At 52.7% G+C, this 26488-nt stretch overlaps 2 protein-coding genes across 2 annotated transcripts in view; one reads left to right on the forward strand and one right to left on the reverse strand.

Annotated features, from left to right (window-relative positions):
* Window positions 1-26488, reverse strand: part of LOC122368128 (disintegrin and metalloproteinase domain-containing protein 10-like) — a 73843-nt gene that overhangs the window by 33917 nt on the left and 13438 nt on the right. The window contains exons 2-9 of the mRNA XM_043341795.1: window positions 15019-15285; window positions 14282-14476; window positions 13788-13981; window positions 12423-12719; window positions 11772-11970; window positions 11124-11483; window positions 1375-1552; window positions 585-759 (exon numbers count right to left, since the gene is read on the reverse strand). Of these exons, the coding sequence (XP_043197730.1) occupies window positions 585-759; window positions 1375-1552; window positions 11124-11483; window positions 11772-11970; window positions 12423-12719; window positions 13788-13981; window positions 14282-14476; window positions 15019-15285 (1865 nt within the window). The remainder of the gene's footprint in view (window positions 1-584; window positions 760-1374; window positions 1553-11123; window positions 11484-11771; window positions 11971-12422; window positions 12720-13787; window positions 13982-14281; window positions 14477-15018; window positions 15286-26488) is intronic.
* On the forward strand, window positions 16852-22315 carry LOC122368129 (techylectin-5A-like). Its single transcript, XM_043341796.1, has 2 exons — window positions 16852-17724; window positions 21856-22315. The coding sequence occupies exons 1-2, from the start codon at window positions 16907-16909 to the stop codon at window positions 22268-22270; spliced, it is 1233 nt and encodes a 410-aa protein (XP_043197731.1). The 5' UTR covers window positions 16852-16906; the 3' UTR covers window positions 22271-22315.

The following is a 26488-nucleotide window of genomic DNA, read 5'->3' on the forward strand; positions in this document are numbered from 1 at the left end:
TCGCCCTCTTCGTGCCACTTTGTTTTTGATCGGACGATCAGGCCATTAATAGTGGGTTTTCTCATTTCCTCAAGCTCCTCCTTAAGTGTTTTCAAGCGAATATAATTCTCTTCCGATCTTGCTATTGTTAACCTAGCAGCTGCGTCTGTAATCTTGTCAGATAACTCTTTCTCTTTTTCTCTGATTCGTCTCGTCTTTCTGGAGTGGAGCGCTGGTCGACTGGAGTGCCGAGTGCCTCCGCAGTGGGCCGATCGGGGCCGCCTTACCAGACGGGCAGCCACGCGCAGTGACCGATGGGCCGAGCAGCGGCGGCCGCGGCCGGGTACAGCAGCCATACACTCCGCGATGGAGCCACAGTTCATGGAACGAGACCCGGCGGACTGGCTGCCAGAGCTCCCAACCGACCCGGCCGGACGGACAGACCCAATTACACAACATGCAAGTTTCACTCAAACGAAAATAATGCAAATGTATTGCAACGCCTTCCAGTATGCTCCATGAAACTTGCATACTCCGGTTATACAAATGGATCGCCCCGGTGAGAGGCCGGAACCGTCTCCGCCGGTCCCGCCGCCGAGTCTTACCTTGGTGCCGCTGTTGCACTCGGTCATGTCGGGTCGCGGCGGCGGCGCCGGACAGCTGGCCCGGTAGCCGTCACAGTACGAGTCGTACGTGCAGTTGTCCTCTGAGCGACACCGCAGCCGCTCGAAGGTGGCCACAAACGAGCAGCGCCGGTCGCAGCACGGACCCTCACTCGGACTGTCAACGGCACAACAAAATGACGTCAGTGGGAACTTGGGTAGGGACACGCAGGGACCACAGGCCGACACCCACCCTACAGATAACAAACGCAAACCCAGACAAAGCTACCAAGCATTCTGACAACAAGCGGAACTCGGGATTACAGAAAGCCCATTCTAATCGCGTCTCAGAATACATAATGGCTTGTGTTTTACATTTTAGGACCAGGATAAAGCTTGTGTTCAGAATATTGAGAAGTCTGCGCAGTTTTGTCGCGCGCCACACTGGGTTTCCCGAATCTGCCGAGTAAGGGTTTATGGAACCATCAGCGAGGTGGCTTCATCTGATCCCGGTGATCCTACACTAATGGGAAAGCAGCAGCACCACGCTGAGGCGTCGTATTAGCACTATCGGCCTCTGTATAATGAGACAACCAGGCCAAAAAGCATACGCCAGACCAGGCGTTCGCCGCTGGCTTGTCCGCCCATCTACCTCTCATAGCGGATTACAGACTTTAAATACTTTTAATCCCTCTATTTAAAACAAATCATAACGCCACACAATCTCCGCCCACGGTATAGTGCGATACAAGGCTCATCAGAGGAGCGTGAGGAGCCCGGGCGGGGTGCGCACCTGCACTGGGTGTGCTGGCGCCGACGGCAGCCCTCTGCCGAGGCGTTGCTCCGCCGGTCCGACTCCGACACCTGGTTCGGGTAGCAGCAGCTCTCGGTGCACTCGGCGTCGTCGAAGCCGCAGTCACACTCCTCGCCATCCTCGACGATCTTATTGCCGCAGAAGGCGCCGTCCGACTCTGTGGGGATGACGGGGGGGGGGGGAGTCAGAGGGGAAACACTACCCGACCCACCGCGGGGCAGCCCCGTGCCGACCGAGCACGCTCCCGTAACGCCAACGGAGGCCTGGAAAATGGACCGAGGAGAGCAATTAGACAGGGAAATTCGAGCTGCACAACAGAACGCCAATGAACCGAAAACGCAGAGAGGCGGGAGCACCCCTCAGGGCGGTTACCAAGGGCCTAGGATTTATTAGGAAAACGACGAAGCTGATGAGCTCAAGAGACGGAGCAAATAAACCCACTCAACTGCTTCCCAACAGCCTGGTACCTAACAGGGGAAGTCCTTGTAACATAATATGTCCTTAATCATATGCCCTTGCAATAAGTAATATGGTGCTTCACTACTTGGCCGACAAAGAAGGTCTGTGAGGCACTTGTAGCAGGCATTTTTAACTTAGCAGCAAAAGCGCTGCCCAATGTTATATCCACCTTGACCTCTAGGCGCCCACTCCAAGGAGTGAAGATAGTGTCCACTCTGTCGCGTTTCCGTCCGGGGCTCCGTTCGAGGAGACGCGGCCCGTGGTCGGCTACGATACGACACAGTCCTCGAGCGACGCCGGTGCGCGGGTCGTTTGTCCGACCGGGGACTGTCGGTGACATCCGGCGATAAGCTGAGCGCCAGGCGAGCTACTCTATCCCTCCTGCGCGCGAGGCGAGCCACGCCATCCCCGGAGCGCGAGGCGAGCTACGCCACCGACCGACTGTCCCTCTGAGAGTCGCCGAGCAGGGCACGGAACACACCGGCCGCCGGCGCTTCGGTGACTACTGAGCAGCCAAATTGCCTCACCCAACATAATGATCAGGTCCCATCAACTGGCTCCGACCTGCTGCTTAAAATGATCAATACAGACAAAACAACCGATGACAAAAAGAAAAGAAAAACGTCAACAGTGGTCAGTGACGTCAAAAATTTGGACTAGGACTTATTGACCCCTAAAACTCCTCTCAAGAATTCCCTAGTGACCCCAAGCTCTAGTAGAGCGATGGACTCGAAGCCAGTTGCCGGCAAACAAATCGGTAATAACGGTACTGTGGAGCGAAACTCCTCTAATGCACAACAGAATACCTCCTCACTATCTTCAAAATGTATGAATCCTTTGAGAAAGAAACCCCATTAGCTGTACCGCGCTTCCCCTAGACTGTCATTTTAGTCGGGGAGATATAGCCTTGCAGGCAGGTCTGAATAGCCAAGAACCTCAGAGGAAATACAACTATCAAGCGCACGGGACAACATTTCAGACCGAGCCCGTTCACCACTCGCACATGTGCAGGTTAGTTCCTTTGCAACACATCATCTTGCTGCGATAAACTATCATACATTGTCCGTGGAAACTTCCGTGTAAGCTATGTAGTAGCTAGTCCACTCCGCCCCTAGGGGTCGGTGGCGGTGGCACGGACACCAGCTAAGTACGATCAGTGCTGCCCACATTGGGACTAGGTCGTGCGGTCCAGTCGGCAGTCGATACATAGCACGGCGTCCAGCACATATTGGCCTCAAACGTCGGCAGCGACACTAGCAGCGACGGCAGTGGAACGGGTCACAGCGCCGACGGCAAATTTAATCGGCGCGTGACGTGCCATGAATGGAAACGTGACGCACAGGTCACGTCCAGTGAAGAGTCGTGACATGACGTGAGACGCGGAGCTGTCCGACTGACATCAGGCGAAGAGAAATATTGCTGGCAATGAAGAATCCTGGATATCCTTCGCAAGGAAGAATGCAAAACCGACACATCTATTATCATAGAATCTTTAACAAAAAATAGGGACATAAAAGCGGAAGTAAACAGAACAAGACGTGACTTGATGTTGAGGTTGAGGTTTAGGGCGCCCAGGACTACGGGGGTCATCGGCGGACGTGACTTGACATTTCATTTCAATTTGATGCAGAGGACAAATAGATCAATGCTTTTATCAGGATGGCTGTTCGATGGAGGGCTGTATGACATGACTGATCTGTTTCGCAGAGGAAAGCTGCCGACGGTATTCAGCTCGGCGCTCCAACCACCAGGTCGTGTCAGGTCGACCCGACACATGATGGTTCGCCGAATTATTCATCGCCGAAATGCAGCGCGCTAGGCCTCAAGTGCCCGGTTTGATCCATTGTTCATAAATTACATCCCGCGCCGAGCGATTTGTGGCTCTCCATTTACTCGGCTGCGCTGAAATATGATTACAGAAAGGCTGAACATCAGAAAGGAGTCTCCGACAGACAAAGCGGACGCCACAACACCACCAATCAACTGTCCAGGAGCAGCGGACGACAAATGAAAGTGGAGCACGCGAAACACCAATAGTGACTACCCAGTGAAAGTCCAAGTTCGTAATATAACGATCACGTCACAGCGCCGGTCCGAAAAGTCAACATTTTGATCGGACCAATGAACTAAAAGCAGCTTTATGCATATAAAAACAAAGCCATAGCTGCGATGCTCTTGCAAATACTTTCTACAAGAGAGAAAACACGTCAAAGCGCAATCCTACGCGGACGCCAGGCGTTGATATTTGTCAGAACTTTTTAGGGCCAGTCGTCATCATATAAACTTCTATTCTAGAAGGCTTCAACAACGTCGAAGTTTTAAATGTGTTGACTGTTGATGCATAACGTACAGTGGGTCTATTTAAGATCTCCAGAGATCTTAAGATCTCCACGTGGCGCTACGGTCGCGGTAGGGCCGAAAGGCGTGTGATAATAGGCGTGTGGTAATAGGGAGGCGACAGTGTCAAGTCGGGGAGTGTGCTGGAAGGTTTCCTTCTGATTTCTGAACGGACATTGGAAACAAGTGTAGACTTTTAAACGAGTTCGGCAATTATGAAATAGCCAATGCGGACGGTGCAGATCAGTGCCTCCGGAACAAACTCGGCTTAACTTCAGCAAATAGCTTGCTAATTAGCAAATTCAAAGGTTTAGAACTTAGCTTGTTGAAACAAACTGTTACAGGAACTCCAATTAACATTAGGCAGAGCTAAAAGCCATCGCAACATTACTTATTCGACCTGTCTTCAAGTGGGGTTACAGCTAAAAATGCACTGAAAGAAAAAACTAATGCAAACAGTAGCGTGCTTCAAAATCCTTAAAGCGCTGTGTTGCGCGAGAGCCTTTAAACGGCTCCTCGAATTTGGATGGAAACCATTTTATAACAAATAACATACATTTGAAAACGTTCTTTTAACTTTTGCCCATAATTACCGAGTTAACAAGGATGAAATAAGTTCTGCACAGAATATGATAGGAGAGGAGGGCTGAGAAAACAGTGCGAGTGCGAGTGCGAGTGAGAGTGAGAGTGAGAGTGAGAGTGACAGAGCGAGAGGAGAGAGAGAGAGAGAGAGAGAGAGAGAGAGAGAGAGAGAGAGAGAGAGAGAGAGAGAGAGAGAGAGAGAGAGAGAGAGAGAGAGAGAGAGAGAGAGAGAGAGAGAGAGAGAGAGAGAGAGAGAGAGAGAGAGAGAGAGAGTGGAAGTGCTCCGTCCGCCAGTGACTGCCCGCCCTCGGGTCCGAGTTGCCGTCAGCACTGCCCTGTGCCATGAGTGCGCCCCAGGGACCACTCCGCGCCCGGTCAGACGGGAAATGGCTGTTCACGAGCCGGCCGTCCCGGACCGACTGCCGAGTACCTACCCCAGCTAACTGCGCCACCGGTCACCTGTTGCTCGACAGATACGGCGCCACAGGTCACCGCCGGAATAAATATCCCGCCACAGGTCACCACCTGTGCTCTGCGACACTCGGAATAAGGACCCGCCATAGGTCATCGCCGGAATTAGGATCCCGCCACAGGTCACCGCCTGCGCTCTGCTCTGGTGAGGCCAGGGACCCCGCCGCAGCAGATCACCGCCTGTGCTCTGCTCTGGTGAGGCCGATCCCGCCGCAGGTCACCGCCTGCGCTCTGTGCCAGTCAGATGAAAGGCTCCATCGTAGGCCGATGCCACGGCTCTCGCCAGTTTATCAACAAATGGAACTCAGCTCAACACGACGCTGTCGGAATGCGAATGTCAATAAGGACGTTAACAGAGTTTAATAAGCCGTTTATTTAGAGTTGCCGTATTGCTAAGAAGCTTAACAACAGCAATCTTCCCAGCAATGTACCACTACTAGCCGACTATACGAAAAGTCCCTATTTTCCGCTCAGCTTCGCACTAAGCCAATCTTTTGCCAGCATGTTTACGCGCAGCGCTGTGTCGCCATTCAGAACTATTATCGCCGCCGTTCAGAGTCGGATGCGCTGTGCCGTTCCAGCGGCTGTCCCGGCAGCGGCCACCACCGTCGGCCGTGCCAGTGCCGCTGCGCGCTGTGTGTCACAGGCTCGGGTGTCCCCTCTGGGCGTACCCCGAAACCTGACACATATTGGCCCAATACTGGCACAAAGAGCGCGACGTCCGACCGTGCGTCCGCCATCACTGCCAGGCCAGCGACAAAAGGCGAAAACATTTACAGCGACCCGGCCCAGTTTTCAATGGTAGGCAACTCTTTGCTCCCCTTCAAAGGGTGACATCAAATTGAGTCATTTTAAAAGGTCGAGCCATGTCGTCAACGAGCCAGCAAAATGAATGTCCTATAAAAACCACCTGGAAAATGAAACCCGAAACAAGCAAAGGTGGCATAAAAATGGGTCTTTGCAAGACCCTTGCAGCCAAGTCGTAAGTAGGCGGGTAGGTAGTAAGTACGCCCCACTTAGATTGTCACTTACATCGGACTCGGCGCTGGCAGCAGAGTAGCGGCGCGGCCGAGTAACGGGAAGGTAGGCTGTACCGCAGCGCAGAGCTGCCGTGCGGAACAGCCTACCCTCCGCTCCGACCAAATCTCGACGGAGATGGGAGCGAGGACGGAATGAATTGTCGCGGCGTGGTTAGTGAGGTGAGGGTCACTCCGCACTCGATTATTCGCTACCGATTTCTCTGCAACAGTACCACGATGCGTTCACTGAAACTTTTGTGTGTTTTACTACATATATGACTAACGGTTCGGTTTCGGTACCTAATTGTACCTAATGGTCTTGTGGTTCGGAAATCGGAATGGAAGCTGCGATATATTGATCAATGATCAGCATTGCAGGCATCGTGAAGATTTCGATGAGCGATGGATGGGATATAAAGGCGCAAAAATTTTCATCAAAATAATAAGCTTCCGACTTGTTAAACCCAACTACCAGGCTAAAAGCATGTCAATGAGCGCTCCTTTGTATGCATACCGTATAGGTATGCACATTTGCCACGAACCATGTTTTGATGATTGATAGTCACCCCACCATATGCATGATATGCTCACTTTAATTCGCCACTCCGCGTTTCCTTAATTAGGTAGTTACGTTGCTCCAATATGTTAAGCTTATAGCACACCAACGAGTGGAATGAAGATATGTCAACAGATGTAAATGACATTTGCAAATTCGTGAGAGCGTAATTATGTTTCATAATTAATGAGCTAGCGCCAACTGAACAACTCATCAAAATGCATTGAAATGAATTAAATTGCTTTTGACATTTATTGCTATATCTTTTCATCAGGGTGTCTATTACAAGTACCAAAAATTAGTTCACCACAAGATAAGATGAAATTGTTCAATTTTTTTGTGAATATGCAACCGCCATCGTATCGTGTCACTTTTTGTGAATCATCAGGGCAGCAAACGGGCCAGATCCGCTACAATTATTCAATCCGGACTGTCGCCTGTCCTCTATATGTTGGTATTAGATCGACCACAGAAGAAAGCCGAGCTGCAGGACGGGGTCTAATGCAGTCGGGACCGGGCTGGCGCCGCTGACTGTGGCGCCGACATTGGGGATGCATTACACAATGGCCGGATTGAAGGCGCGTTTCTTCCTGAGAGAGGATCAGGACAAGACACCGTCATCGGTATCGTGAATGTTCATCAGAGGAATGCGCGTAATCAGAGCTTTTCCCACCGAGAGCTATTTCTACATATATCGTATTACTACATGACTTGGACTATGTCGGTAATTGCCCGATGCATATAAAAATTATGAAAAGGACACCTGTTTAACAATAGAAGCAGCATACGGGATAAGTAGGCCAATACAAAATAAAATATTACCCAGGGTACCTATTTCCAGTTCTATGAAACGTCTACTTCCGTCATCAACAGCAGTAAAACTTAGGATTCATGGATTGCAGTTGGTGATTGATATCACGCATAATTTAACACAAAAATTGAAGATCGAGAACTAGTGCTGGACAAATCAATTAAAGATTAAATTCAATATTGGAACACTGTTCGTGTCCAAACTTTATCGCGAGATGCGACCACTGCTAGAGAGCCCCACCTCACGGCACACCCGTCCGGCCTGCTCCGCGAGCCAGCCGTGTCAATACAGACGCGTCCAATCTGGCGCTCCTGATTGGGAGAGGCCGCTACCACCGACCACCCTATAAAACACCGCCGAGAAGAGTGGTCGCCGACGCCGGCACGGGCGACATTCGACTGGAAAATGTGGCCGGGCGCCCACACCGAAAATCAGACACGAGGCCAGGGCTCAACGACGTCACATTATACAAAGAGGTGGAGATGTGCAAAGGTATGCCTACTGAACACCCAATAAAACACTTTGTCAACCCACATAACGCAGTTCATCCGTCGAAACCTCTAGAGGACCATTCGATTTCAAACCAAGCCCGAAAACTGATCTGATACTGCAGTTCAGTTTGACCTCTATTCCCAGTGGCCTGGGTGCAAAGTGCGTCACCGAGGGGCCGTTGCAATCAGACGGGGCCACACATTCAAACACAAACATCCCGCCGCTGTGGAATGAGATGCGATGTGGCTGAGCTCCAACTGGACCCGGGCGGGTCATAAACGCTACGTCGTTAGACCGGTGGAGACACACAGGAGTTCGAGGCTAGGCAGGCTGCAGAGGATGGAGAGAGGAAAGGGGGAGTCAGGGAGAGGGAGAGGAAAAGGGAGAGGGAGAGGGAGAGAGAGACAGAGAGAGAGAGAGAGAGAGAGAGAGAGAGAGAGAGAGAGAGAGAGAGAGAGAGAGAGAGAGAGAGAGAGAGAGAGAGAGAGAGAGAGAGAGAGAGAGAGAGAGAGAGAGAGAGAGAGAGAGAGAGAGAGAGATTTAAGGGTGAACGCCTAACACGCCCGGGGCGGGCCGGGCCCGTCGGCCGGCCCACTCAGTCTGTCCGGCTCTCTGCCTGTCTGTGTCTGTCTGTCACAGCGATAACCACGTTACGGCGCGGCGGGGGACGCGGCCGGCCCCGCCCTGCCGACGCGCAGTGCAGCGTTAACCCTGTTACCGGCGGCCCGGGACGCCGCGGGCAGCGGAGTAACGCTCACAGTCCGGCGGTCAGACCGAGGTCGCTCACCGACGCCAAACGGAGACGCCCCTCCCGAATACAAAGTCGGAGACGATGCCGCCGCCGCCTGTCGCCGGCGATGAGCGATTTTCCTTGATGTCGGACCATCCAATGCCACAGCATTCAGCTCAGCTGGCTATGAGAGTTGGTCGGCGATCATGCAACCATGATGGACTGGAGATCACTGCGTCTGGTCGCCACAGCGACAGCATGCTCTACCACAGCGTCGTCGGTCCGCAGTCCGATCCTGACTCGCATCAGCCGCGGTCAAACCCTACCGCCCTGTCTCAGCCGTCACAACATTCTCCCTATGTTGAGTAGCAATAGAAAAGTAAATGTTGAGACACGTTGAGCACAATCACATTCTTCCTATTACCGGGTGCACCATTACCAGCATAACCACTCAGTCATCACCAAAGGATAGGACGGGCCGTGACACTAATTGCCGTCACCAACCCAGTCAGATGCCAGCCGTGGCCGGGTCGCCCCGGCACCCGGTCTGTTATCAGACAAACAGACGGCACGGCACAGATCAGCCCTGATGGAGACCTATGACAGGGACAGGGAAAGGTCAGTGCCGCGCGGTCACCGGCCGACGACAGGTCTATATATGGTTCCGCCGAGTGGCAGTGACATCCCATCAGTCCGGAAGGTCCGGAGCCATTCACCCCCATCAGACCACTTTCACTCTGGTATGTTGAATGAATGAGCTGCAGTGAGGCTGCGGGAATGAAAACAGTGGATAAGTGCATGAGTCTGACGTGATGGCGAATACAATTCGCCAAATGCCTAGCCAGGAGGAAGAACAGGGGATGGACAGCTCTCAGCTCTCGCGGTCGACCAGACGTTCGTAGCTAGCCCGCGGCAGATCAACCGGTGCCTGAGCACGGGTCACTGTCCGCCGCCGGCCGAGCCTCCGTCCCGACTCCGTCCCGCAGGGAGCCACCCGCCAGCACTCCCGTTTCCAACTTGTCACGCTGCATTAGCGGCAGAGCAGCAGGATGACGTCATTGTGACGTAACCTCCCTGGTGGTGTGACTCTGGCACAGCCTTCGGAGAGCGAGAGGCATGCATCACCTCCTAGGAGAGTAGTGAATATGGCAGCATATAGTGCAATATCCTACATGCTATCTTCCCATTGTAAGATGTTGGAAAATATGCCCACTGACTATACGCTGCTGTGAACATCGCTTGTTTACCACACTGTTTACAGAAATATTACGTCAGCATTTATGTAACGTTGTTCAACTTCTACTTCTAAAAACAAAACAGTTCAGTTATCCAGCACAACTTTTGTGATGTTCGATAGAAAAACGACGAGAGGGTTAACTTGAACATTTCAGGTTGACCTGGATTATATAACATTACGCTTTACATAAACCCTTCCAAGATGTATTTTGATCCGCTTGGAAAGTACCCGCAGGCCAACTAATTTTGACTCAGATTAGGCCTTTTCTATCGTCGAGCGAAAATTATCAAAACAAGCCATACCACAAATGCCGTGGCGCCGAGGTAAGTCTTATAAGTGCCCCAGGGGTTTGAACGACTCACATTGAACTAGAAACCCCACCAAACGTTCTAAGGCTAGCGCCCGGCGGCAGAATTCCCGGTATCGTCTTTTCAAGGAGGGCTGGCCAATCGGTTTGAAAGTGTGAGCACAGTGTCAACAGAGGGCCGGAAGCCTGCAGAGGGCCGCAGACGGACGCCTCAATCGGCCACTACTCGCGGACGATCCGCGCCACCGGCCGGCCCGCGGCCTGCTGGCACAGAGGGTCATTGACGAGCGACGCCTCTGCCGATGGCTTTGATCCGCGCCGCAGCCCCGATGACGGTCTACTCATCAAACATCAACTATTCAGGTGGCGCCTCAGCCCCCGGCGATCAGATACACCCGGGATCTAAGAACGGCGGATTCGAGCCCGACATAAGTCCGGCATTACAGCCGGATTCACAACAGAAATAGCCGTCTGAAGCGGCTTGTCAGGCGTTGATCGCTCTGTAACCCGTTATCGCGCACGCCACGTAACTTTAATTTCGCGCAGCTGTCGTGCCAATGTCAGCGTGCTTGTCTAAACGTTGACAATCGGTCTGACGGGGCATACTGAGTTCCAGAACTCCATAACAAAGCCTCTGGCGTCTAAAGGTGTCTCCCTCTCCCCACCCCAGCTCCCACTCCGCACGACAAATAGGACGCCAAACCACTAAAACGATCGCGGTACTCACTCGTAAAGCAGTCGCGTTTCTTTCCCGACGATATGGCGTCCAGCACGGAGCTGATATTCCGCCGGCTGCACTCGGAGAACTTGCTGTTGTTGGGCAGGTCGCCACTGGTGGCGCTGGCGAACATGATGTAGTTCCCGTTCGGCCCGCCGGGTGTGCAGTCGCTCGGCCAGTCGTGTGGTGAGCCCATGTTGTGGCCGATCTCGTGCGCCAGGGTCAGCTGCGAGACGCGCGGCGGCACCCGCGAGTGGTAGTTGACGAACGTGATGATGCCAGTGTTCAGGGAGCGCTTGTTGGTGCGCTGGGAGCCGCCGATGTTGTCCGCGAACGGTTTGTAACGCTCACAGATGCCGCCCGACGCACCTGTCGAGGGCACCAATCAGAGTCGCCAGTTAGTCGCGAGACGATGGAGAAAGGCGGGTCAATTTCGGAAGAAAAAAACAAACGAGAAAAAGAGACTGTCAATCGCAATGCACAACAGGAGATGAAATTACAATAGGAAATAATCAAAGTTTTGTGCAAGTAGTTACTGCCTGTTCAAAGCATACAGTAACCTAAAAGGAAACAAGTGCAGTGTTGTTTCATTTATTTTATTCCGACCTTCCCTGGTAGCCAGCCATCCACGACCCTTCCCTGTTGAGCGCCACTGACCTGCGGGCGAGGCCACCCAGGCCAGGCCCAGGGTGCCCTTGTTGAAGTCGCGGTAGGTGAACACGTAGGACAGGCAGAAGGCGTCGTGGTCGTCCTCCGAGTGAAGGTTCAGGAAGTTGGACACGTCCACGTTAGGAACACAGAACTTGTTTCGGTCCCGGCCGCGATACGATGGTCGACATGTGCTGTCGTCATCAATCTGAGAAGAACGGCACAAAGTTGAGAAAATTCATGCGTGGTGATCTACGAGAGACCCGCATATCATGACATGTGCCGCTAGCAATCATTAGTAAAGTAATCTTGGCTAGTAATATCCCAGAGGTGTCATCAATATTAAAGCGGACGGGGTAAAGCAATGTCGCTGTCAGCCGTTTCCATCAACATAGCTCAATCGGGTACACTACAGATGGCACCACGCTCGTTGTCACGAGCGTAGCCCTTCACCAACAGCTAGGCACACTGAGTACTAATTTATTGCTCAATAAAACCGGACTCTAACGTGTAACGACTTAGCGGCACAATGCATCCACTTTTCATCCTACTCTGCCCACTCCCACCAACACCAGCTACACACTAATGCCACCAATACCCTCCCTGTCACCCTATCCACCCCATCATCACCACTCCCGCTGTAGTGCTCGACTCTCCTACCTTGAGTCGCTGCACCTCGAACTGTATTCCCCGGTGGGCGTAACTGCCGTCAAACTGCTCCTTGTCGTACACGCGGTTGACGGCCTTGACGTGTGACGCCACCATGGACGTGAGTTCCTCGCGAGTGCGCCGGTCGTCTCCACCCTCCTTCTCGAACACATGCCGCCACAGCATAGGGTCTGTCTCCACCGACAGACTGCAAGTGCCTCGGCTGTCGGGCAGGTGACTAGTGGCGCCGCCCTGGCGGGGAGCCCGGCGAGACCGCGACCGGCCGGCGTCCAGGTGGCGCTGCGCCTCCTGCGGGCGGCGATGGGGTCAGCTGATGGGGTGGGACGGTGGTAACTGGCAACCGTGCAGGGGAAGGAGTGTCTCTGATGAGTCTCTTATAAACGGAATATGTCAGAGATAATCGACACTGAACTCAACCGGGCAGAAGGACAAGCAAAGACGAACATTCGGAGGCGAACCTCAGCGCCAATACACGCTGGATTCCAAAGACGCCGAGACAAAGAGCAGCTGGCTTTTCCCACGTTTGCAATGCTGCCTGTTGCACGCTCATACTTGACTGAACACAATAAACCAAACACAATGTAGCAATGGTGCCGATAATTCTTAAGAGTGGAATGGACAGGTGACCTTGTCTAATTCGCATTCATGAACAAAGTCTAATTCACATTCAGGGACAAAAAAATCGAAACAGTCGTCTCAACACGACGGATGAATTTATGACAAAAAAAAACAATAACTAATCTTGACACCCCAAACATGACGGTTGCGACCATTCCACCGCAGTGTATGACCCAACCGAGTCGACAGTGTCTCTGGCGCATGAGTCACCCTCGGGGCTGCCCACTGTCCAGTATTTGGTCATCCCGGTCGCCAGCTCACTGGCCGACGCTGCTCCGTGACAGTGTTTATTTGGGGCCGCATTTTAGGGCCCAGCAACTGCTATAGCCGTGTCGATGGGGACGTTCGTGTTTAATGCACAGAGACGGTACAATGCAAATGTCAGCGGCAGCCGACAATGAGAGCGGTGGTTCTGCCATTCTGACCGTCCGCGATAACCTTCACCTCGATAAATTGGGTAGCGCCAGCAGTACCGCGGGCACAATGTCTCACGTGCTTGCAAGATACATGGACCATAACGCTAATACCAAACCCCAGCTGCAGTGATTCACATAACAAATCGCGTTTGAAGATGGCTTCCCAAAGCAACACCTGCCATATTCTGTTCATCTGTTCGCCACGCCGGCGCTCAGTTCTCTCCGTGTAACCCCTCCACTCCCCGGTTTCCCCACCAGCCTGCTAACCAAACCCCCGAGCACTGCCCCCCCCCCCCTCCGTCCTCGCTACCCGTCCGCTCACCTCCGTGTATTTGTAGTGCCTGGCGTCGTGCGCCACGCGTCGGGCGGCGCTCGGCCGCTCGCGCTCCCGCCGCCGGTGCTCGCGCTCCTCTGCCGCCGCCCGAAACTCTGTCTCGTCGTCGTCGATGGCCGAGTTTTGTACTTTGTGCATCCATTCAGACACGTCACCATCGACGCCGCAGCCGCCGAACGGACCTGCGTGAGGTAACGGAGCTTCATTAGGCCGGGAGCTGATGAGAGGGGCGGCTGGTGAATAGTATGTGCTCATTATCGGGTACAGAGATGGATCAAAGAGGAACGATGGCAGTGCTGACGAGTTTCCTACTGAAGATCGCGGATGTTTTTTTAACTAGTCCCAGGCTGATGTCAAAACACGTACAAAGGCGACGCAAATTGTCAAACTATAGCAGCTACTTTAGTGACTTCAGAGACGGATGAATCTATTCTCTCTATCCGCCCGCGTTCCTGATAACGTATCCGGTATAAAAGACTCACCTCTACCTCGCTCCAAGTGCTGGAACGGGTCCTCTATATGCTCTTCTGAGTATATCACAGAATGAAATGACGATGAGTGGTTATGAGGATAGTAGTGATGCGCCTTCTCCACGTAATAATTCCCATCTGGCGTCTCGATTTTGCCCTGGAACACTCCGTCGTGCACTGAGCCGTGCACAAAACTGTTTGGAACACCTGAAAAGGGACAGAAACGCAGTCAGGCGACGGTCATAGCGGCCACCAGGCCACTTCAAAGGTTATGGAGCTCCAGAGCCCATCCAACCCAGAGGCGCCAGGCCAGCCCGCAAGCACAACAGGACACAAGCCATCGCGTGCCGACGCCTTCAAATAGTTTCGTGATACTGATAATGCGGCCACTTTTGTAAGTTTGCAGTACCGGACAGCATTGTTGCGCAGTTGTTTTACCTGATGCATAACTGAGACACTCAAGAGTCATGAATTGCGGTCAGTATAGGAGTACGATTACATAACTAGCCTTGTTATGATATCTTCGAAACTGTATTGCTTCGCGATGGCGTTAAGAAGACTATAATCACTGCCCTCAAGAAATGCGATGAGTTCAGCGACATTTAAGTTAGACGTTATCTCACATCGCCATCCAACTTTCCCAGTCCCTGGGGTTATGCCCGATGTCTCGCCCCCCCCCCCCCCCACACACACACCATGCTCATTGCTCATCCCCCTCTAGAGTCGCACTCCTCGGGTCACCATCTCACCCTCGAGGTGGCCCTCGTAGATGTGGTCCGTCTGCAGCGGCTCGTAGCGTCCCGACGGACCCACGAGCACGGCGTCCGCCGAGAACACGCGCGCCTCTCGCCGTAACCGCAGCCGGAACGGCCGCTGCAGCGCCTCGAACTCGAGCGTCAGCGGCGGCGCGGCGGCGGCGTTGGTGGCGCGTCGCACCCGCTGGTGGCGCGCTTCCACCGCCGCCCGGCCGTAGTCGAGCCGCTCGTGGTGACGCACGTACGGACTGAGCCGCTCGCCTGCCGACACAAAGAGACATGGGTCAGGTGCGAGGGAAGTGCTTAGTAAGAGGATAAGTATGAGAAAGCACAGTGTAAGTGCAAAGGTGCGACGACAGGTAACAAACCCCGCAAAGCCTACAGCAGGCACATAGTTACAGGCAAACAGAAGACACAGGCCGGGACAGTCGCCGAGCCGAGCGAGGAATAATGATAGCAGAAACAGATAAGATCTGTGCAGCAGAAAAGGATGACACCTGTGCCATTAGCTCAGATGTCGGTGGGTGTGGGTGTAGGCAGTCATACTGGGCCAGGCGCACACAGCGCGCTAGTGGTGGTAAGTGGTTCTATTAGTATCATGTTCGCGAGAACCGCCTGATAATGTCACCACACAAGTGCGATTTCCAACATACATTGTTGCTGTAATGAAAGTGCCTTATGTTCTGGTGGATCGTGCCGGGTGTCAGTTTGGCCGTTGCCAAGGAGACCCCGGGTGTGAGTTACAGAGTCGTTTTCCCTTAGTTACTGAGTGGTAGTGCACTTCTCGTTGGTGTGTAGACTGGGATGAGAAAGGACAATTTGGTTTCCAATTCAGCTGAGCAGCACCGGCTGATCCCGCTTGGCGGTCAGGTCAGGTGAAAACGACGAAGGGAGGGGCAACACAAATTCCCTGGAATATTACGCGCCCATTCAATAAAACATTACACCCAATTTCGAGCTTCGTGATCTGTTTAATTGTGGAGCAGTTCCTAATCACGGAGGTGATGCCGGATTATATCCCAGGAATGAGACGAAGCGGATGGCGTAACAGTCCGGTGGCGGTAACAGTGGGTCACGACCTCGGCGGGCTCGCGGCTCCGTCACGCCAATGACGCTGACTCAGACCCGTGCGCGGCCCGTGAGAGCTCTCTCCAGAAGAATGGGCTCACACCTGCTCAGAACTTTCGTCGTCTCATCACGGAAGGTTGTATCGCAGCTCAATGGCGGGCGAGCCGCAGACGGGATATGCGGTAGTCACTAATACGAATAATGGCGCACAGCCGCACAGATGACGCCACAAGCCAGCGGCACCGTCAAAGAATGTATGTAATGGACTTTGAGTGACCAAGAAAAAGTAAAACATTTGGGAAGAGCAGTAACTATTCATAGAACGTTATATTTGATTGTTTGGCAGTTTTTATTAGTATATTTGACAAAAAAAAAACTGGAGAGTAGGTAGACACGCTATCCAACAGATCTCAACGACCCTGACCTACAGACAGACTTCTTCATGTCTATCTTTGTGTACAAGCATTTAGCTGTCCATAAACATTAAACAGGCCACAAAATGTAGCGCCACGATCACCGGGAACCCCAAGCATAAACAATACTCATACACACCGAAACGCTGACACGAACGTCTTTGGGAAAATCCACATACAAGTTATGACTTTCCAGACGCTTGCCTGAAGCACGTATCGCTTCTCAAATAAACTCTTAAGTCCGCCTGGGAATGCCAAGAGCAAACTACGTCACTGAACCTGCAAACGAATAAACTTTGCTGGTGCCGTTTATAAATCCCACCCCGAGGTCCTTCAGCTACTCAGTCATCGTCTGAGAGTCAGATTGTGTGGAAGACATTGCCTTCACCTCCATCTTCAAGATGAAGACCTTCGTGGGCGGCAGCTCGGTGATTGCCGTCCTTCTGTTGTTCATCTGCCGAACTGCTTCGGCCGATACGGTGCTCGATGAACCAGTGGGCTACGAAGGCGCCTCAGAAGGGGGAGGCCTGGACGGCACCGTGGACGGCATTCTGGACCACATGCGCAGCGTTCTCGACGGTACGGTGAGGGCGGTCTCCAGGGAGGTGGTCACCGGCATGAGTCAGAGACTCTCTGAAGCACAGAGCCAGTGTCTCACACAGACTGAGCAGATCGCTCAGTTGGCCAGTCAGCTGAACAGTCTGCAGTCCAGACTGGACGCTGGACTGGACGCCCAGACCTCCGCTCTGGCTGCGCACAATGAGACTGTCACAGAGCAGATGGTCGAGCTACGATCAACGCTGGCGTCTCAGGGTACCCAGCTCTCGGAACAAAGCGCTCAGCTCTCGGAACAGAGTGCTGAACTGGCCAGACTTGGGTCCGGTTTGACCGAAGGGCTCGCTGATGTCGCCGAAGGTCTGGCAGCTCACACCGCACAGCTGAGCGCCCTCCAGAGCCAGGTGGGAAGGGTGACAGCGGCTCCGCTGAGGGACTGCAGTGACCTGCCTGCGGGAGCCAGCAGCGGCGTGCACATCCTGTACCCGGGCCTGGACCGGCCGGTGGCCGCCCTCTGTGACCTGGACGGGGACGACGGCGGCTGGACCGTCATCCAGCGGCGCGACGACATCCAGCCCAGACAGAACTTCTACCTCGACTGGCACCACTACAAGTGGGGCTTCGGCGAGCTGGACGGCGAGTTCTGGTGGGGTCTGGAGCGGCTCTGGGGACCAGTGTTCCATTTTTCGGAATTTTGGGTGGAAAATCACACCTAATGGGCAAAATATTTTCATCCCCAAAACCAGGTAAATTGGAATTCTTTCATCTTTGAAAAATGCTCAACTCATGCTCAACAATTAACAGCCAGATTATCAGATATACCATAGCAGCGCCATATAGATAGTTAGAACTTATAGGTTTGCTACATAATACATAATTTCCATGAAAAAAAGACAGGGGCGCGGGAACTACTTTCCGACTGGGGGGGGCACACCATAATAGAGATCAACCTAGGGTACCCCCAAATCTAGTTTTCTCATCGGTTTTAGGCCACTTATTTTTCACCCCTCGGCTTTTTCAACAAAAAAAGAAAACATTTGCAAAAAAAGAGTGGTATTCCGTCTCAAAGCTGTGGGGGCACGCCCCCACGGCCCCAGAGTTGGGGGGGCAAGCTGCCCCCACTGCCCCCCCGGCTCCCGCGCCTATGAAAAAAGATGCGAAATCAAGGCACAAACCCAACAACTCACCCTGACTGACAACGAAAGAAAATAACCTTGCACACTTCCAGCTGTTAATAACAAATATGCTTTTAAAGACATGATGTGGAGATGAATTGTGAATTAAAATGAAATCGGACTTACTCCACAAGAGTTCGTTGGGTCGGAGCTTTCGAATTGTATTACAATTCTTCGTCAGCGAGAGTCGTATCGGATGTTAAGATCGAATCGATGGTACAGTGCGGATCGAACAAAATATTTTGTTCGATCCGCACTGTACCATCGATTCGATCTTAACATCCGATACGACTCTCGCTGACGAAGAATTGTAATACAATTCGAAAGCTCCGACCCAACGAACTCTTGTGGAGTAAGTCCGATTTCATTTTAATTCATAACAAATATCAAGGCCCTACAAATATGCGTTGAATGACCTTGATCACCTCAACTGTTTGTAAAAACCAGGTTTGTGTTCCGAATGAATGCTTTTGGATATTCATAACAACTATGATTAGTGGTTTGCTGCCAACGCAAAACGGATGAGCCGCTGCTTGCGCAAATTAAACACTACCTCTGCAATTCGCTTTTGACTAAGTTGCGCAGGATACGCCTACAAAATTTTCATCTTTGGACCCGCAGTCAGCTGGGCACACCCTGGCACACCCTAGGGATGAATTTAAAACTTGGTGGGCTCTAACTTCTTTCATATACAAAATAGGGGTATGAGACAGGTACCAACTTATTCTACATTCATTTCTGATCCTATTGTATCAATTTCACCACAAATTATGTCCGTCAATGGCTTCTAGAGGACTTTAAAGCTCGATGCGTCGGGCCTGGCAGAGGTCCAAGATGAGAAAAGCCACCCTGCGCACACCCTAGGGATGAATTTAAAACTCCGCAGGCTCTGGCTGGTTTCATAGGTAAAATAATGTTTTGAGACCGATGCCAATTTATTCTGCGTTTATTTCTGATCCTATCGCATTAATTTCGCCACAAATTATGTCCGTCAATGGCTTCTAGTGGACTTTAAAGCTCGAGGCGTCGCGCCTGGTAGAGGTCCAAGATGAGAAAAGCCACCCTGGGCACACCCTAGGGATGAATTTAAAACTCCGCGGGCTCTGGCTGGTTTCATAGGCAAAATAATGTTTTGAGACCGATACTAATTTATTCTGCGTTCTTTTCTGATCATATTATATCAATTTCACCACAAATTGTTTACGTTATTAGTTTTTAGATGTCTTTAAAACTCGAGGCGTCGGGTCGGGCAGGGGTTCAAGATGACTGACACGCCACCCTGGCACACCCTAGGGATGAATATGAAACTCTGTGGACTCTGGCAGGTTTCATACGCGAAATGAGGTTATAAGACCGGTAATGATGTATTTTACGTTAATTTCTCATGCCTTTGCAATAATCTTACCGCCAATTATTCATTTCAATTAGTTTCTAAAGGTTTTTAAACACGAAGCGTTCGGCCGATGGAAAGCCAAGATGAATGAAAGGATACCTTGGCACACCTCTAGGGATAAATTTAAGATACGGTATTCCCAGATCTGCCCAATACATGTTCTGAAGCTGGTAGATGGGATTAAGAAGGCCCTAGCTTTTTAATAAATTATCCCTCGCCCGTATAGGGGGGGGGGGTCGAACGAACAACCCCCTCGTTTTTTTCGAGAATAACTTGCGTAAAAAGCGGCCGATCGCGACGAAACTTTCAGGACCCTCGAGTCAATTAATTTGACACCTACTCTGAAAATCTCATATTCCTGACCCAAATGACCTTTGACCTGTGACCTATTTCTTGAGGCCATGTTTGGCCGGAATCGCGATTCGGCTAGCCGCTAATGCGTTCCGTTCACTCCCGTTCCGTTTCGGGTGTTCTGGTCAGTTGTGCTCTCGCTTTCCCTTCCGCTTGGGGTGTCCTGATCAGCGATGCCCTCCGTTCCGTTGCAGTTGCTCTGATCAGTGATCACTGATGCCCTCCGTTCTGTTTCGGGTGCTCTGATCACTGATCACTGATCATTGACGCTCTCACTCAGCACTTATCACGTGACATGATACGAAGCTACCGCTCCGTTTCGGTGGCCGGCCATGAGGTCGGTGGCAGCCTTTTATCATTTTTTTTTGCATCCCGTTCCGTTCCGATATGGATGCCCTGGTTACTGGTTAGTTGCACGCTTTTTATTGCGATATTGCGTATTATGCTGTGCAGTGCACATCGTTCCGTTTGGGGTGCCCTAATCAGTGGCCCTTTGTCTAGTCTCATGTAGTGCACCGTTCCTTTCGAAGAGTTGCGCTGACACCGTTTCCATTTTCACTATGCGTAATGAGTACCGACTATCGCTGGCCGTTCCGGCGTTCGGGCCGGGAGATTTCCGGCGTATGTCATGCTGCATAGTGCGACTGCAATTGCATACTCAATACTGCGTCCCGTTCCGTGTGCCCAGAGCAAAGGCACCATTCCCAGTATCATCCGGCCATTGTCATATCTGTTGAAAATGGAAAGCTCAAAGCTATACTGTGTACACTGTACGAATATTACCAGATCAGATGCGAACGAAAACTACATACTTATATTGCCGCATATTATCTCAAATATACAGTAATCTTGGAAGCGGTGCTGCCATATTGTAGGCGCAAAACGTCCCAGAGGCCAGAACACATGAGTTATACGGTTTCTGGTTTCATAGCGATCAGTTACGTCAACAAACTGCCCATCAGGGTATCATGATTACCTAAGATTTTATGTCTGACAGTGTCACAGTGATGACCACGCCTCACGCATTACACAGTCTGAGTCAACTGCACTAAATCAATGATACAGGACGACAGAATGATACCCTTTGCAACGGCAACGACAGGTTCCTTCCCACTTCCTTTGCTTAAAAAAGAAAGAAAACTTCTCCACATGGCACTAGTACCAAAGCCTGCATATAGGGAGAGCTCCCTCACCCGCCCCTCCCCCACCCTCCTTAAGATATGACAACAGATTTCAACAGAATCATTGCATCATCTGCTTCTTAAAGACCTAGTTCGCTCGCATGATGGCGACTGGCGTCGCGAGGATGGAGGTCCGCGGATGATCTTCTTTAGGAGAAATATACAGGCAGAAGGACCGTGATCCGTGCCAGTAAGCATGAGTAGGAACTTAGCAGATGCTGACGGTAATATCTGCTGTCTGCATCTGAAACGGAAAGGAAGGCATTGATTTAAGGCTAGGAGAAGGATGGCCACTGGACAGTCATTCAATTGTGACAATGCATTTTGACTTGTAAGGAAAATGAAATCTCACTGGTTGAAGTAGGTATTCATTCTTAGCTGTATAAGAGACAAGGGTGATTCACTTCATTAGTCTCAATCAAACACAAAGGTTGGGATAAAATGGGACGGATTTAGAAACACTTGGCGATCAGATGCTAAAGTTATAATTCTGCCGTATATCATCCTTACCTATTTGCATAGTCTTTTTCGGTTAGTTTTGGTGGTCAGGAATTTGGTATGTTCTTTTATTATCAGTCAGCGTAGCGTTACGCCTTTATTGCGAAAGTGATATAGGTTTTCACTTGTTTTTTTCTCATCCTAAATTTTTGGGTCATCATCGTCACACCCAACCAAAATCCAATTTTAGAACACTGCTGGGGACTAACCTCCCAGCTGGACCGGCGCTACGAGATCCGGATAGATATGGAGGATTTCGATGGCGAGAAGCGGCACGCCATCTACCAGGGCTTCCTTATCGCGCCCGAGGCGGACAACTACCGACTGACCGCCGTCAACTACACGGGCGACGCCGGTGACAATTTTACCGGTCACAGTGGCCACCCGTTCTCCACCAAAGACAGAGACAACGATACGTACGGCACCAGCTGCGCCCAGAAATTCCACGGAGCCTGGTGGTACACCAAGTGCCACGCCTCCAATCTCAACGGGAAGTACCTGGCCGGGAAGCACACCAGCTATGCCGACGGAGTCAACTGGTCCGCATGGAGGGGGTATCATTACTCCCTGAAAACGGTCACCATGAAAATCCGCCCCACTAAGAAATTGTAAATGCAGTCCAGTATTCCCTATCATGTCAAATAAATATGTTTACAGCGAGCTTAAGTTTAACAGCAAATATAGGAGATGCTCGTCGTTTATTTTCATTTTCGGTGTTTTTTCTCCTTATTTTACTTTGGCGTTGGCAGAGCATATGGCAAATAAGTACATTCAATTATATAGGCATAATTGGAATCTGCATTTTGGCACATTTTTGGCACACTTTGATCGCCATTGAGAAGTAGGTACTCCAGGCGAGGCGAGATAGGACAAACTTTCGTCAAGATGAGGTACGAAACACAACTCGATTTTCCATTTTCAAAGGGAAAGGAATTGTACGCTTCGGAAGAGTAAAAATGAAAGAGAGCCAATGAAAGTTACAATGTAGCTCTCTAAACCGACCATATGCAAGGCTACGCCTATGCGCATAATGCTAGAACACATGAAAACATTGATTACCGAAGAGAGTATTTTCCATGAACTTTGCCCGAACTGCCGCAAGCTGCAAAGACGCCATTTCACCACGCTACACCGACCGTGACAAGGACTGGAGCATGAGCACGGCAGAGACGGAGCGTGAAACAAGTTCCCTCCAGCGGCAGGTCAACACACCCTGCACTGGGACAGCCCTTTAACTCCCCCGCCCCTCCCCGTCCGGCGGCTGCTGTCAGCCATAACAAACATTGGCAGCTGTGTCAGCGCTAAAAGGCCAACTCAATTATCCAGTTAGTCGGCGCGGAGGCCGCTGCAGCCGCGCCACCCAGAGCCGCCAGTCGGGCTTTACGGCAATCGAAGAGGGCATCGGACGCACCGGGCGGCGTTACGAGCGTCGCCTGCCGCTGACGACCTTCCCTGCCATCCCCGCCGTCCCACTCGGCAGTCAGAGACTGGCAGCGGGCGGCCCGCCGGTGGCCGTCCCCGCCGTCCCGCCCGGCAGTCAGAGGCTGGCAGCGGGCGGCCCGCCGGTGGCCGTCCCCGCCGTCCTGCCCGGCGGTCGGAGCTCGGCGGCGACAGGAGCGGCCGGAACGCACCCTTCCGAATGTGACCCGAACTGGTATGCATGTACGCGGGCTTATGGCATCGAGTCGCAGGCGGTAGGTTGTGACAAGGGTTGGATGGGTCCTGTGCCATCCGTCCTCTCACTGAGTGGCACAGGTTACTCTTTAAGAACCCGGTGTTTCCCCGTTCCCAGTTCAACTCCTGAGTGGCACTGGAAAGTGTCTGCCGTGCACAGTCATTGTCCGTTCAGCTCGGAGCGCCGGCATCACTCTGATTAGCCGCTGAGCTGGGGAGAGGGCCGGCCATACGCAGTATCCATTAGCGTTGCCGCCGCCATCGACGTCTGTGTGGTACGTATCGGCTCCCTCAGCCCCGCTTCAGCACGAGTCGACCCTTCCCGCTGCACTGCAGAGCGGCCGAGCGCCCCACCCCACCCCAAGGTCGGTCGAGTGGGTGACGGGGCACAGCAAGACGGCCGCGCAGGGCGCCGCAAGCGTCACTGAATCACCTCCGAGCTCCAGCAGGCTTCGCACTGTCGCCGCCCCTCCATCCCTCCCCTACTGTTGGCCGACCGTGCGCAGCAAGCGGTAGGATTTTCCTGGTCGGACGGAACACGCACTAAGCTCAGCTTGCTTGGTGGTGTGCGGGGCTGCCGCTATGCCGACACAGGCGATCCAAGAGACAGAATGTTAACAGGTGAGCGGTTAGGGGCAACAGGGAGAGGAAGGTAGACTCAGGTGCCAGCGAAGTCAACGGAAGGAGCATTATCCTTCAGATTCCGAGAGGAGCGCACTGTTGGCGAGTCTGTATTCGATTTACCGGCGGTCAACTGTCAGGGCTGTCGGAGCGGCTGGTCAGCTGACTGATATCACAGAGTAAATCGAGCCATCCATCGTCCACATGGCCAGCCAGCCACACGGTGCCAACGCCGACCTTTACCGACAAATCACACCAGCGACCGCCCCGGGTCAACGGGATCACTTCATCGTGTGCCTCAACACCCCAGGGCGCTGGTAAGGCCCACTGACACACAAACAAAACAGAAGATGGCGTACTAGCATAGTAGCGCGACTTGGCACGGTCCAAATGGAGGGCTGCCAGCTGACATCATGATCCAGATCGAGTGGATGATTTGAGAAATACAACTCACGCTAGCAGGTCGGAACAGCCAGCGACCGTTAGGGACCTTGACTTCGCTACTGCACGACACCGACCTTATCAACCCGCTGTTTGGAGGCCGACTTTTCTATGCAAACGAGTGGCATCATTTGACATTTGCGGGCATGACGCTGGCGTGTACTTTCGACACACAACAGCACACCGCCCGGCAGGCCGGTTGGCCGGGCACGGGTGTCATGTAGGCTGCTTTGGTGGCGATACAGGAAGTATCAGCTCTACTCGGGTCACAGTTCTCACAGTACACAGCCCACAGTCCACATAGTTATTTCACATAAACCGCACAGCTCATCTGCTCATCTGTGGAGGGGAGAGTGATTACTAAATACCATGCACGGCGAGCGCCATGAGCGGCCAGCAACAGACTGCCCGGGACTAGTTTCACCGCAGACAGTCATCGCGGCACGGATTACCGAGACGTTGCGGTACCGAGCACTGAGTGGGCGTCAGCGGAAGCCTCGAACCAGCCGAGCTATAACGAGGCTTCTCTCTGAGCTGATAGGGACCAGGGATGACGCCAATGGAGAAACCTCGCCGGAGCGCGCAGCACGGCGATGAACTCACAGAATGCGCCGAACGGAGATGGCAGTTCCGGGGAGGAGCGCATGCCGTCAGCCGATCAGGAATTGATAGCAGCTTCCTTCCGCGGCGGCCGTCTGGCAAAAAGTGTCCCCGGAGTCCCATACGTGACGTTATAAAGACGTGGGCGTGGACGGCGTCAACAACATAATGACAGGGTGGTCGTATTGGCGACGGCGGGGAGACACAAACACGCGATCCTAGATCCCAGCCGCTGGGGAGACAAATGAACTGCAGCAGCCCCGAACACTGGGTTGCAGCATGGTTACATGAGCGAACACAAACCGCAGCAGTATATACAAAGGAACAGTTGTGTCACCCCGGTCCGAACAGCCGGCAAACTGACGCCGTTTCCCACGACCGTGGGCAGACCGGACCGCCCAAACCACTCTAGCTGGCGGCACGACGCGTCACGGTCAGAAAGGCCACTGAACGGAGACCGCGCCGCATCGGTCGCCGCCTGCAGCACCGTGGTATGAATCATCCACTATAGGCCGGCGGCCCCGGCAGGAAAACGGCCATCACGCCGCGCGCGGACCGGCGCAACGGCTCCGTTTACATTACACGGGCGCAGCAGAACTGACGCGAAACACTCGAGGTTCCGAGGGGCAGCCGCCCGCCGCGCAGCACTGGCCTCGGAGAAGAAACCATACATGGGCAGAGGGACGGTGTAATAATTTGTTTGACGTGACAGTCATACCCAAAAGGTTTACTAGAAAGAAAAAATGTTGATTGTGTGAATGGAAATTAACGTGCAATTCAAATACAAACATTTTTATTGGGCATTGTAACGATTCGCTAATTTTACCACACAAGTTTCCTTTGCAGAGCAAAGCGAAGCGCCGTATTTGTGTAACGTTCCTGGCGACCAGTCGGCCCGGCCTCTGCCGTTCCGTGCCATACCGGCGGGGTTTCCGGACGATCACGGCAGAGACACCCGCGGGGCTTCGTCGCCGACCTCTGTGTCGGCCCCCGGGGACTCGCACGACAACGGGCCTGCCGGTCACGTGCACACTGCAAAACGTCATTGGAACAGCTTTTAACCACTAACTACGCCCAGCCACCTCGGCGCACAACGGCGCGGCCGGTACGGCATGCAACGACTGGGCATTACAGCACCTACAGCAATACCACCCCGCCGCTAACTGCGCCCAGCCAATACGGCACACCACGACACGGAAAGGAACGGAAAGAAATGGAACGCCAAGCCGACACGGCACGGCATCTGCAGCTGTTCAGGCTGACACAGACGGTGACACAGACTATGACACTATGACACAGCGTCACCCACAAAGTGCCCGGTCGACCGGCTGTTCGGAGCTGCCGGTACTCGGAACCACCGCCGTCTTCCAGCGGGGCGAGTCGGAGCGGCCGCGCTCACACAACACGGCCGACGCGATCGTGACTCACTGGTGCTGTTCAGACTCAGAGTTCCGGCGAACCGGGCCCTCTTTTATCCACTTCAGAAAGCAGAGC

This window comes from Amphibalanus amphitrite, unplaced genomic scaffold (assembly GCF_019059575.1).
Source record: "Amphibalanus amphitrite isolate SeventyFive unplaced genomic scaffold, NRLGWU_Aamphi_draft 000925F_arrow, whole genome shotgun sequence".
Classification (NCBI taxonomy): Eukaryota; Metazoa; Arthropoda; class Thecostraca; order Balanomorpha; family Balanidae; genus Amphibalanus; species Amphibalanus amphitrite.